The sequence below is a fragment of the Ruditapes philippinarum genome, unplaced genomic scaffold, assembly GCF_026571515.1.
Source record: "Ruditapes philippinarum isolate M1 unplaced genomic scaffold, ASM2657151v2 ctg859_1_1_1_1, whole genome shotgun sequence".
In the NCBI taxonomy this organism is placed as follows: Eukaryota; Metazoa; Mollusca; class Bivalvia; order Venerida; family Veneridae; genus Ruditapes; species Ruditapes philippinarum.
Window position 1 is genome coordinate 62,577 of NW_026862944.1, and position 19,909 is coordinate 82,485.

At 33.1% G+C, this 19,909-nt stretch overlaps 2 protein-coding genes across 2 annotated transcripts in view; both read left to right on the top strand.

Annotated features, from left to right (window-relative positions):
* The first annotated feature begins 402 nt into the window (after nt 1-402).
* On the top strand, nt 403-6,339 carry LOC132720698 (uncharacterized). The gene is made up of 2 exons (XM_060704883.1): nt 403-4,093; nt 5,176-6,339. Exons 1-2 carry the CDS (start codon nt 3,856-3,858, stop codon nt 5,751-5,753), a joined length of 816 nt encoding a protein of 271 aa, XP_060560866.1. The 5' UTR covers nt 403-3,855; the 3' UTR covers nt 5,754-6,339.
* Nucleotides 6,340-8,895: 2,556 nt separating this feature from the next.
* LOC132720693 (condensin-2 complex subunit D3-L-like) overlaps nt 8,896-19,909 on the top strand; it is a 60,611-nt gene continuing 49,597 nt past the window's right edge. Inside the window, exons 1-8 of the mRNA XM_060704876.1 lie at nt 8,896-9,013; nt 10,678-10,830; nt 11,355-11,440; nt 11,814-11,967; nt 12,621-12,727; nt 14,649-14,750; nt 15,299-15,426; nt 15,604-15,646. Coding sequence (XP_060560859.1) covers nt 8,944-9,013; nt 10,678-10,830; nt 11,355-11,440; nt 11,814-11,967; nt 12,621-12,727; nt 14,649-14,750; nt 15,299-15,426; nt 15,604-15,646 — 843 coding nt within the window. The 5' untranslated portion in view covers nt 8,896-8,943. The remainder of the gene's footprint in view (nt 9,014-10,677; nt 10,831-11,354; nt 11,441-11,813; nt 11,968-12,620; nt 12,728-14,648; nt 14,751-15,298; nt 15,427-15,603; nt 15,647-19,909) is intronic.

Below are 19,909 nucleotides of genomic sequence, written 5' to 3' on the forward strand. Positions count from 1 at the left end.
TGTCATGGTGGCTCACAGTTGCCGTCCACAAACTTTAACCTTGATCATAACTTTTTAAGTTATTGGTGTTTTGTCTTCGTACTTCGCCACGATGTTCAACCCTTGGGACAAGAACTACGAGTACACCCAACTAACCTTGGCCTTCATTCATAAATGACCTTTACCTTTAAGGTTAAATATGTCTAACTGTAACAGGCTATAGCTTTGTTATTATTGGATGGATTGACTTCATATTATAACAGAGCACTCTTTAGGATAAGACCTCCATGTATATCAAACTCAAATTGACCTTGACTCATACATGTATGACCTTGACCTTGAAGGTTAAATTATTGAATTTTTACTGATTTTTGCTATAATCAGAGACATAGATAACAGAGATATAAAGCAGCTCCTATATACTCCATTGAAATATCAGTCATGCCTATAAAAAAAGTGAAAAACTTGACATTTTGTAGCAAATAAACTTAATGGATGTACATTTGATCCTTTAACATTATATACCATTTGAAAGGTAAATCTTTTATCTATTGCTGCATGTTAAAATATTGGTAACTTTCCATGCCTTTCACTTAAAAAACATAGCAGAACATACCTACTGAGCCAGTTTTTTCGTCATATGAATAGTTTTGTAACAAATATTATTAAGTAGTTCTCTTTAAAAATTGATTTATCATTTATTTAAATGGGAACTGTAAATATTTTTACCTGCAGCCATAGACAAATGCATAAGCTTTCAGAAAATGTATAATTTTCCTGATTTTGATATCTGATTAATAAGTTTTACTTGCTACAAGTTTTAAGTTTAGCAGGCATGCATGATATTTTAACTGGTTAGGAAGTTGCCTATCTCTGTTATCTATGTCTCTGCTATAATTGACTGTAACTTGGTAATTAATTATAATGGATTATTTTCATACTTTGACAAAACATTTTGGACAAGAGCTTTTAAAAGGTTAAACTGACCTTAAGCTTTAAATGACCTTGACTGTCAAGGTCAAATTATGAAATTTGGTTAAATTGTCATAATTTTGTAATTGATGTACCGATTTGATTTAAACTCGGACCAAACAAGACTTGCTACCAAACAAACTTATTAAATAATTTAGATGTGACCTTGACCCTAAGTAGACCTTGACTGTCAATGTCAAATTAGTGAAATTGTTTTTTTTTTCAACTGGCTAGAACTTTGTTATTTATAAATGGATTAACTTTAAACTTAAACACAACATCTTTTAGGTAAGGACCTTCATGCATATAAAACTCAATTTGAACTTGACTCATGTATGACCTTAACCTTGAAGTTCAAATTATTGAATTTTGCTTGATTTTTGCCGTTATTGGCTATAATTTTTTATGACTGGATTGCTCTTCTACTTGAACATACTTTAGGACAATGTTTTAATGCACCTGCATAATTTAGGTCAATAATGCAAGGTCAAGGTCACTAGAGTTGATGAAATGCTAGATTTTGTTCAGAGCATATCTTGAACATGCATGGATGGATTTTAGTAATTTTACTTGATGCAGATTTTCAACAGGTCTATAGGTCAAAGTTCAAAGTCATAGAGAATTAATTACCAGCATAATCCAGGCCAATATTAAAGGTCAAGGTCATTGGAGAAGATTGAATGTAATGATTTTGTTCAGACTGTATCTTGGACATTCTTGGATCAGGGATCTAAGAATTATACTTGAAATGGATCATTGTTTTTCCATCATGAAACACAAGAACCAGTTGTCTTGGTCAGAGGTCAAGGTCAAACTGAGAGGTCAGGGTTTTGTGTGCAAGATCAATTTCCAGATTATGTCATGTGTGAAGATATGTGCTTGAAACCTGGCATGTCTTGATTATATATGTAATTATATTTCCCGTCCTAAGGCCCATAAATGTCTAATTATAGACCTTAAAAAAGTTCTTGTTAGATTTTTGTGAGCAAGATCAGATTTTACCCCTATTTGATATTGAAATAAAATTTATATATATATCTTCAAGATTGTAATTGTTGGTTTCAACTTTAGCTTTAGTTTTTTTGACTCTCTAAACTTCTTCATTATACCCCCACAAATGAAGTTTAGGGAGGGTATATAGGAGTCAGCTTGTCGGTCGGTCCGTCGGTCGGTCCATATCATGGTTTCCAGACGATAACTAGAGTTTGGAATGAGGTATTGTAATCAAACTTGGTGTATAGCAAGCTTATATGAAGACCTGGCTTGGTATTGCATTTGGACCCCCTGGGGTCAAGGTCAAGGTCACCGTTACTAAAAATAGAAAAATGGTTTCCGGACAATAACTAGAGTTAGGAATGAGATATTGTTATCAAACTTGGTGATAGCAAGCTTATATGAAGACCTTGGTTGGTATTGCATTTGGACCCCCTTGGGTCAAGGTCAAGGTCACTGTTACAAAAAATAGAAAAATGGTTTCCGGACAATAACTAGAGTTAGGAATGAGATATTGTTATCAAACTTGGCGTATAGAAAGGTTATATGAAGACCTGGGTTGGTATTGCATTTGGACCCCCTGGGGTCAAGGTCAAGGTCACCGTTACTAAAAATAGAAAAATGGTTCCGGACAATAACTAGAGTTAGGAATGAGATATTGTTATCAAACTTGGTGTATAGCAAGCTTACATGAAGACCTGGGTTGGTATTGCATTTGGACCCCCTTGGGTCAAGGTCACCGTTGCTAAAAATAGAAAAATGGTTTCCGGACAATAACTAGAGTTAGGAATGAGATATTGTTATCAAACTTGGTGTATAGCAAGCTTATATGAAGATCTGGCTTGGTATTGCATTTGGACCCCCTGGGGTCAAGGTCACCGTTATTTAATGGTTTCCGGACAATAACTACAGTTAGGAATTAGATATTGTTAGCAAACTTAAATAAAGACCTGGGTTGGTATTGCATTTGGACCCCCCTGGGGTCAAGGTCAAGGTCACTGTTACTAAAAATAGAAAATCTACGGACAATAACTAGAGTTAGGAATGAGATATTGTTATCAAACTTGGGTATAGCAAGCTGATATGAAGACTTGGGTTGGTATTGCATTTGGGCCCACTGGGGTCAAGGTCACTGTTACTAAAAATAGAAAAATGGTTTTCTGACAATAACTTGAGTTAGGAATGAGATTTTGTAATCAAAAATGGTGTATAGCAAGCTTATATGAAGACCTGGGTTGGTATTGCATTTGGACCCCCTAGGGTCAAGGTCACCGTTACAGTGTTACTAAAAATAGAAAAATGGTTTCCGGACAATAACTAGAGTTTGGAATGAGATATTGTAATCAAACTTTTTGTATAGCAAGCTTATTTAGAGACCCCAGTTGGGATTAAAATTAATTGAAATATTTCTTTGTACACATTTGATAGTATGTGTTCAAATTTTTCTTCAGACTTCTTATTTTTCAAAAAGTCAAAGTTGCTGGTGGGGGTATTAATCACCTTCAGTGATAGGTCTAGTTGATTTTGAAGTAAATTTGATCTTTTGTGAATTCCTACAAAATTCAGGCTCATGTTTTACTGTAAAGCAATGAGAATTAATGAACCTGCTGACCTATTGTAACTAGCAGCTCTTTTTGCAAAACCTAGGTTTTATCATCTATTTTTAAACTTTGGCATTTTTATATTTTTCTGCCATTTCTTGCAATGTTTTATCTAACCTCTACAAAATGATTTGTGCCACTTATAATTATGAAAACTTCTGCAATTGGACACTGATGAGATATTAAGGGCCATGTTGACCTTCTTTCAATCATAAGTATATACATGTACAAATGATTATAAATAGTATATGCTATATCTTTGTTCTTCATTCATTATTTACAAGTATTTAGAAGATTATTGTAATGTAGCATGCAATTAATTGATATTGCATTATATATTAATTTTCTATTTTTAGATCATTCTATATTGTTGAAGAAAGCGGAGAAAGAATGTGATGCTACTTTAGCTATAAGATATGCAGAACATTTACTGATGCCTCTTGTTGATGAGAAGAAATATGTAATAGATACATACCCAGGAATACAGTCAGTAAAATGTTGTGATGTAGAACACCCTTTATCTGGAAAGTGTGGAGATACTTCATTTGGTTAAGTGTTGAAGTTTGGTATGTGGCATTCATGGTTCTTGTTAATTCACAGTTTCCTTAATCTGCTTACATGTATATGGTAGTGGACTTGACCAAACCTCACAGGTATAGACCTAATGCTGCACTTGCTTCTATAAAAGTTATATTTTATGGTTCCAGACTGATGTTTGAATTGGTCACACAAGCTTAGGCTTTAACCTGCTGAATATATATAATTGACTTGTCCAGTTTCCAACATTGCACCTGTTTATTAGCAATTTTAGGGATATCAAGGTGAATATTGAAAGTTGATCAACCAAAAGTAAACAACCTGGTTAGACTTACTAGTCTTGGTCTTTGATGGCAAACGCTTATTACTTTTAGATCTAGCAGGGTAAATGTTAAAAGTGAAATATTTAAAAGTCTCCTACTTGTAAATCATTACAATGTCCTGAGAGTAGAAATTTGGTATGTAGCACTATGCATTACTTTATGGTTCTCTGAAGTTCTATAAACATGCTATGAGATAAATGAGATTTATATGTCACATAATTCTATGTGTGTGAAACTACATGTCCAGGACTTATGATATTTCAAGATATTTGCATTTAGCATTGCCTAGTGATAAATCTTATCATGGGGTAAAATTGGCACTATTACTGTCAGATTAACTTTTAGCTCTACTATAAGAAGAATGGTAAGGATAATTCCTACTCACCTGTGCCTCATTCTTGGAAAAGTTTTATGTTAGAATATCATATCTCATCATCTTCACACACATATTTGAAAATATAATATGAGTTCACTATCCAAGGCCTATAACTCTAGCATGCATTTTGACAACAAAATTATGACACATTGTAAACTTTACAAAGACTTGATTCTGCGAAACATTTTTAAATATGCTTGTATGAAACCAAATGACATTGAGATAGATATTTGTCATGCTGCTTTTCTAATTTAGTGATCTCTGCAATGAATCTCAGGTGTACAATCCATCATTACCTCTTGTTGTCTTTTACCACTGATTTCATGCAAGAAAGTATAAATGATTTAACAGGTATTCTTAGAATGAAATAATAATTTTGACTTTATTATTTTAGGTTTGCAGGATGGATGGCATGGAAAGGTGGACATTCTTATATGTGATGCTGAAGATAGGCTACCTGTCTTTATTGCAGAGTCAACCGACGATGATGTTTCAATGTCTGATATTGAAGAAAGATCATGTGAAAAATCATCTGGTGATGCTTACGCTCAGATGATAGCGAAAACATTTGTTTTTTCATTTTTACAACATAAACAGAATTCAGGAAAATTGCGAAATTCTTTGATTCCTAGTATAGGAATAATTGGTGAAAAGTTCATTGCGTTTATGTATGACTGTGAGAATAATGTTCTCCTGGGAAGTTGTGTATTAAGCCTGTTTTATAAAGGGTCTATTGATGTAAGAAGTGTAATTTTTCTCTGGTTGGTTCTAAATTACAGATTGTTTTGCAGTGGACTAATTGATGATTTTAAAAGTTTTAAGTCAGAGTTTCACACATTAATTGGTGATGAATACCTCAAGCAATACAGAAATGAAGTAACCATGCCTTGTCATGAAAAATCCAGCCGAAAAAAAAAAGAGCTTATGACCCAAGCATATCTGAAAATCCTCCGGCAGTTAGAAAGAGGGTAAATAGAGCCCAATATCCTGTAATTCCAGCTTTGAAAATTTATGGGGAAGATTGCAGTTAATAAATAACAGCAGTAGATGATGTGAAAACAGCACTGAGGATTTTTTTTTTCAACATTACTGCTGATTGATGAGGTTAATATTGCTGTTCTGAAAATTGTATATGCTTTAGAATAGGCCAAGAAATGTAGATTACTGCAAGTCACTTGATCTGGCATGGGTAAATATATTCCTTCAAAGCTTAAATTTAAGATCTTCAGTCAGAAACTGCATGACTTGGGATTTAAATATTTCACAAAGGGTTTCTTCTAGGAGTTCCCTGCTCATTTGGGAAATGTAATTCATTGCAAGGACCTCGACAACTTTGGTTCTATAAAGTCTAAGTGGGAGTTTGGCATCTGGTTATACATTCTGTATTGCTTGGAAGAAAGTGATGGTAATATAAATGTAATTTGTTCTATTTTTAGATGATAAAGTACAGTCACAGAGAAAATGAGTAAATCGTATGGGTCACATTATTTGCTTAAGTTCTGAGCATTTAATTTTATAGTGCTTGTCAGAAATTGATGAAATAAAATTTAAAATTGAAACTGAAGATAGTTGTTATTTTGCATCATTAAATATTTTCTGTTATTTATGAACGGATTGTCTATCTTTTGAACATAACCTTGAAGAAGACCAATGAAAAGTCAGTGTTTGCTTTGCAAGTCATTGGTCGTAAGAGGAAGTCATTGGTTGCTGTAGAAGTCTATGGTTGCTATGGAAAGTCACTAGTTGCTAGTGGTTATGAAAGTCACTGGTTGCTATGGATATATTTGTGGTTGCTTTGGAAATCAATGGTTGCAATATTAGTCATTGGTTTGCTATGGAAAGTCACTGGTTGATATGAGAAAGTCAAAGTTGATATGGCAAGTCTTTGGGTGCTAAGGAAGTTGCTTTGAAAAGTCAATAGATGCTATGCGTGTCACTGGTTGCTATGGAAAGTCACTGGTTGCTATGGAATTAAATGGTTGCTATGAAAAGTCAAGGGTTGCAAAAATGGTCACTGGTTGCTATGGTCCTATGGAAAGACAAAGACTGCTATGAAAGGTAAATGGTTGCTATGGAAAGTCAATTGTTGCTATGGAAAACAGTGGTTGCTATGCTTTTCAAAGGTTGTTATGGAAAGTCACTGGTCGCTATGGAAATAAATGGTTGCTATGGAAAGACAAAGGTTGCTATGAAGAGTAAATGGCTGCTATTGAAAGCCAGTGGTTGCAATGTGTGCCACTGGTTTCATATGGAAAGTCACTTTTTGTTATGGAAATAAGTGATTGCTATTGAAAGTCAATGGTTGCAATATTGGTCATTGCTTGCTATGGAAAGTCACTGGCTGCAACGGAGAGAGAGGTTGCTATGGAAAGTAAATGGCTGCTATGGAAGGTCAATGGTTGATATGGTTAGTCTTTGGGTGCTAAGGGAGTCTATTGTTTTTTATTGAAAGTCGATGGTGGCTATGGAAAGTAAATGGTTGCTATTGAAAGTTTGTGGTTGCTTTGGAAATCAATAATTGCTATGGAAAGTGAATTGGTGAGATATTGGTCACTGGTTACTATGGAAAGTCAGTGGTTGCTATGGAAAGTCAATGGTTGATAATTATGGCAAGTCTTTGGGTGCTAAGGAAGTCCATTGTTGCTATGGAAAGTCAGTGTTTGCTATGGGAAGTCAGTGGTTGCTATGGAAAATATGGTTGCTATTGAAAGTCAATGGTTGCAATATTGGTCACTGGTCGCTACTAAAAGTCCCTGTTGCTATGGAAAGTCAATGGTTGATATGGCAAGTCTTTGGGTGCTAAGGAAGTATATCATTGCTATGGAAAGTCAGTGGTTGCTATGCGTGTCACTGGTTGCTATGGAAATAAATGGTTGCTATGGAAAGTCAATGGTTGCAATATTGGTCATAAATTGCTACAGAAAATCACTGGTTGCTAAGGAAAGGCAAAGGTTGATATGACAATGCTTTGAATGCTAAGGACACTGGATGCTATGGAAAGTCACTAGTTGCTATGGAAAGTCACTGATTGCTATGGAAAGAAAGTGGTTGCAGTGAAAGTCAACAATTGCCATGGGGTCAGTGGTTGCAATATATATCACTGGTTGCTACAGAAAGTCAATGGTTGCCATGGAAAGAAACTAGAACTTTGCTTTTGAAAATCACTGGTTGTTTAAGAGGTCTATGGTTGCCATTGAAAGTCAGTGGTTGCTATGGAAAGTCAATGATTGCTTTGAAAGTCATTGGTTACAATGAAAAGTCACTTTTGTTAATTTGTTGTTTTTACTCTTCCCAATAGATTTCCACAAAATAGGAATTGCCTCTCCATGTTCAAAGCAAAACTTCATTCAAAGCAAAACAGAAGAATCGGTTGTAAATTGATTGGCCATTTTCAGACGGCTTCTGATTGGTTGATGCAGCAAGTTACATGTATTTCAACACTTAGAAAAAAAACCAATCTGAAATAACATTTATGGTTTAATTCAATTAAAGTTATTCATCAGTCTGTTACACATTACATATACAATCCTATGTGCTATATATATACATTTAGATTGTAGACATTAAAATAACCATTCATTTTTGTGGTTTTTGTGCAAAATATATATAGTCCCATGTGTTTTTACATTTTGATTCATGATACTGGGTTGCTGCATCTTTGTCATGCATTAATATCCCCAGAAGCACAAGGCTATTAATACTTTGCGGAATGGAATGAAACACAACAAACATTGGAACACCACACAATTAAGGCACAGCATTTTTTTACTATTATGTTTCCTAAATGAATGTTTCACACTTGTTGCAGTTATTTAATATTTATTATTTATAAAAATGGAAAAATGAGAAGAAAAAAATGAGTTGACAATCTAAATATTTTTTTGGCAATGTCAGACCTCTTTTATATCAGAGACTTTTCTTATAGCTCTGTGTTAATATCATATGCCGTAATATTCAGTACACTCCTTATAAATTATATAAAATTCTACAAAAAATATTAATAATCATCGTAAATAAATTTAATTTAAAACATGTTTGTTAAATATGATTTGAAATTACACATTCACTAATAACTCTGACAGTCGGTCCATCTATCCTTAATTTTTTAAATATTAACCTATATCGTTCATGTTTTAGACATGGTTGTAAAAAGGCGCTCATTATGAATAAAGTAAACAAAAACGATATATTCAGGATTTTAGGTTTGACACCTTTAACAAAGTTGTCAGAAGGTAAACTATAATTTGTTGAATGATATGAAGTATCTATAATGTCACTTTCTTACCTGTTTTAAAAAATCACATAACAGTTCTATTTGCAATATGATTTCGCGATGTATGATAGAGTCCTATAACATTAGACGTTTCCGTTTGTACTATGTACACTCCAACGTCTTATCGACTTCTTCATAAGTTCCTTTAGCAAAACGCGCAGCGATTTTGAAGCGCTATATAAATCGTCGTAATTTACTACAAAAACAATATTTTGAGTCAAAAGATATGCAGACAGTAAACGTAACATTTTTGCATCAATGTGCAGCAAAAAAAAATAAATGAGTCACCTTCGGCTTCGAATGTAAATAAATCCAATCCAATACATAGAGAATACCATGCTAGTGTCTGATATTATAAAATTTATCAGGCAAGGCTAAGAAAAAAAAGAAGGGCGAGGCTCTGCCGAGCTCTTCATTTTTTTTCGTGCCGAGCCTGATAAATTTTATAATATTAGACACTTGTTTGGTATTCTATTTATCATGTTTTCAATTTCAATTGTTGTTTTATTTTAATTGAAGCAAAACCCTATCCAGAACCTATTCAGACGGCGCGCAATAATATGTGAAATGTCAAATCAAAAAGAAATAGTCCCAAATGTTTTAGTTAATTGTAAGTGACGCGTTCATATTCAAAATTTCTATTTGATTCAAAGTTTATCAGTTAAATATTTCCAACCCAGTAGCAGGAAAATATATTCCATTCTTTTTATTTCATTTCGCAAATTTCGCATATTTTTGATGAGGTGTCTGATAAAGCTTGGGGTGACTGATAAAGCTAGGTTTATCAGGCATGCACTTTATCAACAGAAATCAATGTAATGACATGATAAAATTTATACCACTTTCACCGCTATATACATTTGGCCATGTTACCTGTTTACATGTGGGCGCGTTTTGCTAAAGGAACTTATGAAGAAGTCGATAAGACGTTGGAGTGTACGTAGTACTAGCGGAAACGTCTAATGTTATAGGACTAAACTTTGACACAATTTGTAAATTTGTTATATAAAAATGAGTTCTTTTAACTGTTTAACTGTTTGTTTTGTTCCTTTTTAGGTATGCTCACTTTTTTTATCTGAAATAATATAATATTAGGAATATCTTAATGATTTTATTTAAAATGAATTTTAGCATGAGCAATATGAATCATTCCAATAAACAGATGAAATTGTGTCATTTTTTGAAATTTTGTATACATGTCCAGTTTGTGAATGTTAGATGAGGTGGGATTATCAAATATGTATTGAGAATAAATATGTAAATGTATTATCATTATAGTTTTGCATGTCAGTAGCAGTGTCTATTCTAGGAGTGGGGATGGGGGGATTCACTCATATTTTTTTAGAATTCCCCCTTATATTTTCAGAGGCAGGGGGGAGGGGGGATTTTATCATAGAGAAAGAAGGAAAAAGATCAACTACATTTATAAATTCTCACCTTTCAATAAAAATCCACCGTTCTTCGAATCCTTAGACCTAGAATAGACACTGCAGTAGTTGAATACATACGTAGTTGACACTTAAAAATTCCCTACTTACTGATCCTTTATTTATGGGACTGTGACCAGAAACAAGCCTTTATTTTTTGAACTTGTAATTTTTAATATGTTATTACAAATTGCAGAATGGGTGACATCTGTATTTGACTCAAACTTCGTAGATGCTGAAGATATTGATGAAGAAGTATTTCAAGATACAGATCATAGTACACTGGTTGATGCATTAAAAAGTCTTTTACCATGTCTCGACCTCTGGATTGAAAACGAATCAGAGGAATGTAAGTATTTTTCTGTCTGAAAGAGTAAACCCTGTAATCAGGGTGTTTGGTTTATACAGAATTTATTTTAGTTAGATTTTCGAATCTGTTCCTTGAACCAACCTGAACCAGTACTGCGTAATGAGTGTAAAGTTTCTTGCTCATGGAAACAATGACCTGCCCTTGACGGGGTATGAACCCATGCAGCTAGCAATCATTATATTACTAGTCCGACATGTTAACCGCTTGGCCATGCCGCCACAACCTGGCGCCAAAGCAGGGTGTTTTAAGGCAGATTTAACAGCCTATATAGATTCATGTTGTCTATTTTAAAGGTTTTTTTTTTCAGTATTCTTAACAAAATTTCCACATTCATACAGTTGTGCCTTAGATGTATACTGTTTTTCTCAAGGCTTTTACTTATTAGAAGAGAAAATGTTGTATTCAATGCTTTATATTACCTGTATCTAATATAAGTCATTTTAAACCATGAGTTTAAAGAACATTGAACAGTCAGTTTGATATTACTCATATTATATTTTAAGGTTTGTGGGTATGCCTGACAGAGAATGATATATCATTGAAGGCAATTGTAGTGTTTTTGGCTCACCTGATTATTGTTGGTCACAAGGTAACTATATAATAAACTCTTGTAATATTTGTTGTTTTATTGCATTTAGAGCTCTTGATATTAAATATAGAAATTATTCAATATAAAATGATATTTTTTGTATTGAATCAATGGTCCACATGCTAATATCTCAAAGGGAATTGGATTGGATTTGTAAACGATGGGTCACTCAGTGGTGTGATCCTTTGGCAAAACGATACAGTTTACCAGTTAATTACAATATATACAGTGAAGTTAATATCAATAATGGAACTCAGAGAACATTAACTCTTAAATAACTCTTGCATGGATTTTTACAATAATAGTTTGGCTTTACACTAAAAGTTAAAAATTATAATTTGGTTTTAAAGAAACAGTGTACTTGTATTTACAGAAATCAGCAGATGTATCACAGAAAGAGTTGGGTATCCTAGCAGGACGTACATATTGTAAACTGTCACAAGTACAGGGAAGCTGGTCCTACTTCATTTTTCAACTTGAAGTCTTTCAGAAAACTATAGATTACCTGAAACAGTTTATTGTCCTTGGTAACCAATTTATTATTTTATTATATGAGTGGCGTCACGACAAAATCAACAGTTGAGGAACTGATTTGCGACCAGCATGGATCCAGACCAGCCTGCGCATCCACGCAGTCTGATTAGGATCCATGCCTGTTCGCTATCAGTTCCTCAACTTATAATAGGGTTGGTAAGCGAACAGCATGGATCCTGATCAGACTGCGCGGATGCGATGCAATGTAAATTATTCTTTGTAATGGATGAAAATGTAAACAAATTCCATTATGTAAAACAATATGGGTGAAATTTATCAATTTCAAGGGCCAGTGAATCTTGTGCAAAGGATTTGGGTCAGGATTTGAAAATTTTCTATTTTTGGAGCTTCTTATCCCGCTCAGAGATTGAAAATATCATTTGTTCGCTGGTAATTACAAGAAGAATTTAAGTGAACTTGATGCAGGACGAGTAGAAAAAAGTTGCCTGCATATTGGATTTAGAAGTTACTTGTCCTGCAAGACGAGTGACTGAAAATACTTTTCGATGCCTGCCTCTGTAATAAAAGTCTTTCCTCAGGCTTGAGCAGTGCATCAGCATGCAATACTGTTTGTCTATCCTTTATAAGGACGAAGATTAGGAAGTGTTATTAACTTTTACCCCCATGTATGTTTGTTTAATATCAGGTTCATCCAAGTCAACTAAGAGGAAGAGAAAAAGTTTAACACCTGCTAAAGGAAAGAGAAGTTCAAAATCTAGACACAAACAGAAAAGTACTGATACATCCATTGAGGTAATGAGTGTTTACTTATTGTTGTAACTGTGAATTCGATTAATATTTTGGGTCAAATTTTTAATACCGTATAAGTGTTTTTTTCTTGCGGTGACTTTATTTCTGCATATTCTGCGCGGTCAGTTTCAGCACTGCAGAAATAAAAAGCGCAGAATATTTTTCTCCATGTTTTAGATTTTAACCTGTTACAGGGTTCGTACAGTCTTAAAAAGTGCTTAAATTTCAGTCCCTTTCTTAAAAAGTGCTTAAAAATGATAAAAAGTGCTTAAAAGTCCTTGAATTTGATTACTCTCTTGAAAAGTGCTTAAAAAGTGCTTAAATTGGCTACAAATGTGCTTGAAATTATTGAACGCCAGACTAGTGTCGGTAAAAATCAACAAATAAAAAAAACACAAAAAACAAAACCGATCTTGTTCAGTACCAAAATCAATGAATTTTGTAATGTTTGCTCAATGTAACAGGCACATATTGCAATTGATTTGAACTTCACTTCAACCCCTCTATAATGCTCATGTTTTGTTCCAAGGTCTCAACACAGCATTTAGCAAGATTCTGATATGTAACTCTCATCGCAAGATCACCACATTACCCCACCCACTGCAATTATGTATAATTCAATGATTATTGACATTATTTTTGTAAAGCAATTTAATAATGTAGATATATATAATATTGTGATGTTGTAGTACTTATATTTAAAAGAAACAGAAAACCTACGAAAGAAAAACATAACTCACAAATGGAAACAGTTAGCCATTACAAGTGTAGTGAAAGCTTCCAGCATTAGTTGTGCCCATAAGTTAATCAAACACCATTTATCTCCATCAGTAAAAAGTGTAGGCTTTTTGATTGATTTTGGGCTTGTGTATGATTAACATAATTCAGCAATGTTTGCATGTCACAGCTACAGTATGAATTTGAGATCTTTTTGTAACAATATGATGCCTGACTGATTGACAGGTAAAACAACAAAAGAGCGGATCAATGATTACCTGTGCTCTTTTCACACCTTTTCTGCTTATAAGCACAGTTATCAAACTACATGAAAAAAATAATCATCAAAAATAATATTCTTTTTTTTGGGGGGGGGGGGGAGCGTGATATTTTGAAGTTAGGGTTTTAACAGGGGGCCATACAACAGGGTGTCAATTAAGTTTGTATTTGTTGCTATCTTTGTTTTTATTCTATAGAAACTGTAGCCAGAAAATGTATTTTCAACAAGAAATGACTTATAAATTAATATTGGTTAAAGTAAACATTGTGTAGGATATAGACGCAACTAATTGTGCTTGAAAAATGAAAAAACATGCTTAAAAAGCGCTTAAAAAGTCCTTGAATTTTGATACTGGATGTCTGTACGAACCCTGTGTTATGATATGTGTCCTACATTACCTGTGCCTTCCAAAGTAATAACGAATAACAGATTATAACAGTTGACAGGTCATTGAGCTGTATAAGACTGCTGTTGGCTTAGTATATTATAATCTGTGTTTGTAAGGATGCACTTTTGTTAATTATGTCAATTTATGAATAAAGATATTTTTCACAGTCATGTCATTTTTCACTTCCGATGAATACTTTTCTATTGTGATATATTCCCGCAAAATGCACTTACTGCTTACAGCCCATAGATTAAAGCTGTAAAATTGAGCCTAAAGCTCGACTTTATTGTAGTTCCATCATGACCACAGCGTAATTTTATGATAAGATGAGTCGGAGAATTTAAATTATGTTTTGTCTATTATAAAGAATGTGCTGCAGAAATAAAAATATTACAAAATTTGGAAAAGTTGGAGCCAGAGGCTTGCATAATATGATTTTATTCAACTTGTTCAGTAAATTTAGTATTAAACCTACACTCATTTAATATCTTCTATATATTACAGATGATTTTAAATCATTTTTAACTATATTATGACAGGATTTTGATGGCAGTCTGGATGCAGACAGCAGAGATGAGGATAATGAATTGGCACCGCAAGAAATTGCCAGTCTCCGAAAAAATCTACATGCTCTCCTTGTTGTAAGATATTACACCTTTTTTTGGTCCAATTTTTGTTCAAAGCAACTGTAATTTAAAAACAAAAGTGAAAGATTATGCTTGAAGCCTTGAACAAGAGTTAATTCACTAACAGATTTATTTTACAATTGGACGAAATTGAGATCAAATATTTGTAAAATTTAATGCCTAAATGCAGTACACAATATAACATCAAATGAATTTGAAATCAAGTTTGTGTAGCAGTTCAGATTAAAAAAAAAAACTATCAAAGCTTTGGATATTAAATTCCAGTACTATTATGATATTATGAACAATATTGTTTAAATGTTCTGTTAAAAAATTTTATAGTCTGTTGTTTGAAATTTTTCATAACGTGTTTAATAGTAAATTTTCATGTAAGATGTTATTTTACAAAAAAATATATAGCTTGGATGATAAATTCCAGACAGACACTACATGTACTCTGGAAAGTAAAAAAGATAGTAAATACCTATCTTTTGCACAAAGTTTTTCAATCTACAGTTTAAACTTTAATACATATAACCTATATTATCTATTGCATCTTTTAGGATGTTGTTGCCTTCCTTGAGAAGTTTTCACTACGTCAGGCAGTGTCCATGGCATACTACAGTGTGGAGATTATTACCCCTTTGACAAGACACGAGACAGAAACGTTTGATGGAAATTTTGATTCTAGGTATTTTATCTGTGTTTTTTTTATGGTCCTGTTTTATTGAATATCTGCTAATACAATGAAGAGTGTTGAAAAATATTTTACAGCTACAATTGTAATGTATTTTAATTAGGAACAGTGCAATCATTGATTACATATTATAAATCACATATCTCAGTAGTTTATACAAATATTTTTCAGTGTGTCAAGGTCACGGCAGTCCATTCCAGCGCTAGCATATAAGGTGAGTTATTTTCTTATTTAAAGTCGGACACATTACAGAAAGGCTTTTGTGGCGGAGTGGTTAAGGTCATTGACTTCAAACCACTTGCCCATCACCCGTGTGTTTGAATACTGATAGACTTTCAATTCTTTCATGTGAGGAAGCTATCCAACTAGCAAAGGTGCCACTTCTTGCCTGAAATAATGCATGGAAGGGCACCTGATGTCTTCCTCCACCAGGAAAGCTTGAAAGTCGCCATATAACTTATACTGTGTTGGTGCAATTTAAAACCAAAAAGAAAAGAAAGAATGTAATAATTTTTAGCTCGACTATTCGAAGAATATGAGAGCTATTGTAGTCGCCCCGGCGTCAGCGTCCGCGTCGGCGTCTGCGTTGGTTAAAGTTTTTTGTAAAGTCAAATATCTCAATTATTGCTTGAGATATTCAATTGAAACTTACAATACTTATTTATAGTAACAAGGTACATCAGATTGACAAGTTGGATAACTCTGCCTACAATATTGACAGAATTATGCCCCTTTTTAACTTAGAAATTTTGGTTAAAGTTTTTTTGTAAAGTCAAATATCTCAATTATTGCTTGAGATATTCAATTGAAACTTACAATACTTATTTATAGTAACAAGGTACATCAGATTGACAAGTTGGATAACTCTGCCTACAATATTGACAGAATTATGCCCCTTTTTAACTTAGAAATTTTGGTTAAAGTTTTTTTGTAAAGTCAAATATCTCAATTATTGCTTGAGATATTCAATTGAAACTTACAATACTTATTTATAGTAACAAGGTACATCAGATTGACAAGTTGGATAACTCTGCCTACAATATTGACAGAATTATGCCCCTTTTTAACTTAGAAATTTTGGTTAAAGTTTTTTTGTAAAGTCAAATATCTCAATTATTGCTTGAGATATTCAATTGAAATTTAAAATACTTTTTTATAGTAACAATGTACATCAGTTTGCAAAATTGCATAACTCTGCCTGCAATATTTGCAGAACTATTTGCTCCTTAAATTTGAAACTTAGAAAATTTTGGTTAAAGGTTAAAGGTCTTCAAAGATATTTACTTGAAACTTTACACATGTACTTAGGGTCATAATTTGCGGGTCATAATTGTATGTCACTGACCAAGTTCCATAACTCTATCCTGCATAAGGCTGATTCATATCCCCTTTTCTACTTAGTCTCTTGGTTAATGTTGACATGCAAGTTTTACATATCTCAATAACTATTAAAGATATTTATTTAAAACTTCACATATGCATTTAGGGTCATAATTGTAGGTCACTGACAAAGATCCATAATTCTATCTTGCATTTAGGCTGATTTTTCTCCCCTTTTTCAACTTAGAAATTCATGGTAAAGTTTTGCTTGTAAGCTGTTATCTCTATAATTACTGAAGGGTTTGTGCCTTTTTTGGGACAATTATATGCATTCATAATAATAAAGCAGTGATTTACTTGATAAAACATCTTAATAACAAGCCTTTGTACCTTTTCTGTCAATTTTATGTATTCATAGGTAATTAGTATTATTATACTCAATAAAACACCCTTGTGACATTACCTTCCGAATGGTCAAGCCAATACTGTATAATTAGACTGTCTCTAAGGCCTATAACATGAATTTATAAAAAAAAATTAGCCCTTTTGTGAACTTAGAAAATTTAACATTATCAAAGCTCTAAATTTTATGTTATCAAGGCTCTTTTACTATCAAGCACTTAGAATAGTCGAGCGTGCTGTCCTACCGACAGCTCTTGTTTTAAAAATTATTTCATCCTCTTTTTATCATAGGGTTAACGCATGTTTTTCAGTGTTATAACGTCGCAGAGTCCCGAGGAATGGTTGGTGCCCTAGCTTGGTACAGCGACGGCTAGGCTCTAACAGTTCCAAGGGACTCTGCAGACATTATTACATGGAAAAAAAATGTGCGTTGACACTATTATAGCATACAATTTTATACCACATTGATATAGGCCTATTTAATACAGAACAAATACATAAAATCCCGAGGGAAAACTGTTCGCACTTGGACAGTATTTATCCAATTCACATGTTGTTTTGGCAACATGTTTTACGTATGCGTTTAATTTTTACAGGGCCAACAACTTACATATCAAATACAAATCAAATGTTCAGAGCCAAACAAAATGTTGAATTTTAATTAATTTAACAAAGCTTTATTAATAAAGAAAGAACTCTATCCAAGACAAAGTATGACAGGAGAGAGTTTCATATAAGCTTTCTACTCAATCCTGAATGCAATTTATATATTGTAATTTTGTCTGTAAATATTGATGAAGAAATAAATATTGTTTAAACCAAAGTATGACCCTCAGAAATTCGAATAGAGGGTAAACGATTGGGGACATTTAGAACCAGATTTGTGACTTGACATCAGAACCGTTTTTGAAAGCACAAGTTCATACAAAACTGGCACTGAACGTTATTCTCGCAAAGAAGTACTAGTATAAAGTGTATTTATCAAAGTAAACAACAAGAAAACAACATTTTCTCATATTCATTTTGTGTTATCTTGTTTTCTAAGTTAATTGGAGGGTTAAACTGAATGACAGGTATTTGTTTACCTTGACAACTGTCTGTTAGAAAGGACAACAACCAAGATTAGCGGCGATGTCTATATGCCGTATTTCCGGCATGGGTACTTGAATGCTGCTCGCCTTTATGCTAGTGAGGCCCTTGATTCAATATAACAAGAGCGCATGACTCTGGCAAATGGGCCAAATTGTCATTTTTGTTTGTTTACTGGGTCCTGTATGTATTGTGCATAGGTAAAACCGGGCTATAACAGGAGCGTGTGTCTTTGTTAACACATGGTTTTGGCCCCGTTAAAACATGGGCAAAAGAGGGAAAAATAGCTGATTTTATGCTATAATGTGGCATAAAGGACATTTGTGTTGAGAAGATAATATTAACTTTATAACTTTATTATCTGTAACGTTTGCCTTACATATCAAAATACATGTACATGTAACTTGAGGCAATGTATAAATATGTGAGTACAAGAATTCATATAGTGTTTAAATTTTTGTTTAATGTATATAAATAAATCAAATACATGTAAATGATTTCTCTGAATGAATAATGGTTTGTGTGATCAATCTTTCTAAAATAAAATATTAAAAAAAAAATCTCCCTCCATGAAATTTATATGATCTACAGTGTCTTTTATTGTGCCATAATGGAAATAATCTATAATATTGTTCATCTTTGTAACCCTGAAAACTTTTCTTTGTTTTGAAGATGGAGTGAATTGACTTTGAATTTTCCAAAGTTTATCTTATATGATAAATGCTAAGTTAAGCTCAGCATAGTGCTTTCATATGTTCCAAGGTAGTTCAATAATTCCTGTTTCTTCAATTGTGTCAGAGTTTTTCTAAGTATAAACAGTTTATGTTCATCACCAGTCGTGTCTTTCATCTTCCATTTCTCCAGCATCATCACCGCGGCAACTTTATTGTCTGTCGTCTGCTTTTCAATCTGCTGTATTTCAGTACGATTTAGTTTTAAATATTTAGCAACATTTTTCCAGTCGTTTTCAATCCCATGTCCAATTGTTTGTATGACTTCGTCCGTTATGAGATAACCCATTCTTGTACCTCACAACTTGCAAATGTTAAAACTTTAAAAAAAAAAAAAAAAAAAAATTGCAAAGACACTGATGTACTTTTGAAATTATTCACTTGTCTTTTTCTTCTTGTTTCTCCTGAAATTTAATAAACACAAATGAATGATCATACAATTTAATGAATATAGTCAGGTGAGCCTACACACCTTTGTCATCCAACTATCATCTGCTCAATATCTGTACTTTGATAATCCATATTAGAAAGTTTCTGTTGACTTAATGACAAGTCAGTTACATCAAATCTTGACCTTGAACCACTTGCCCCCATTAATGTGAGTATGACTCCAAAAAGAGACAATTTCTGTGATAATAGTAAATCATTTACTTAAAATCTGGACAGCTATTATTCAAGATGTCAGTGATTTTCTTGCTTATATAACAGATTCCGATAAAAGGCCTTTTCCAAATTGAAATTACATTTAAAATCATACAGTTTTCCCAAAAATCTGAACTTAAACCTGCCTTTTTTCTTCCCAAATTAGCAATTTTAGCGTTAATTTTTCCCAAAATCAAGTGGCTAAGGCCTCTTCCCAATTAAGTGAGAAAAGTCATTTTAAGCTTGTTTATTTTGAAAAAAAATTTGAGTTATTATGATCACTGCGTTGTCAT

Excerpts from the sequence above, each read along its gene's own strand:
- LOC132720698 (XM_060704883.1), top strand. The coding sequence starts at position 3,856 with ATGCAATTAATTGATATTGCATTATATATTAATTTTCTATTTTTAGAT. Across the intron at positions 4,094-5,175 it reads GTGTGGAGATACTTCATTTG|GTTTGCAGGATGGATGGCAT; the intron begins GTTAAGTGTTGA and ends TTATTATTTTAG.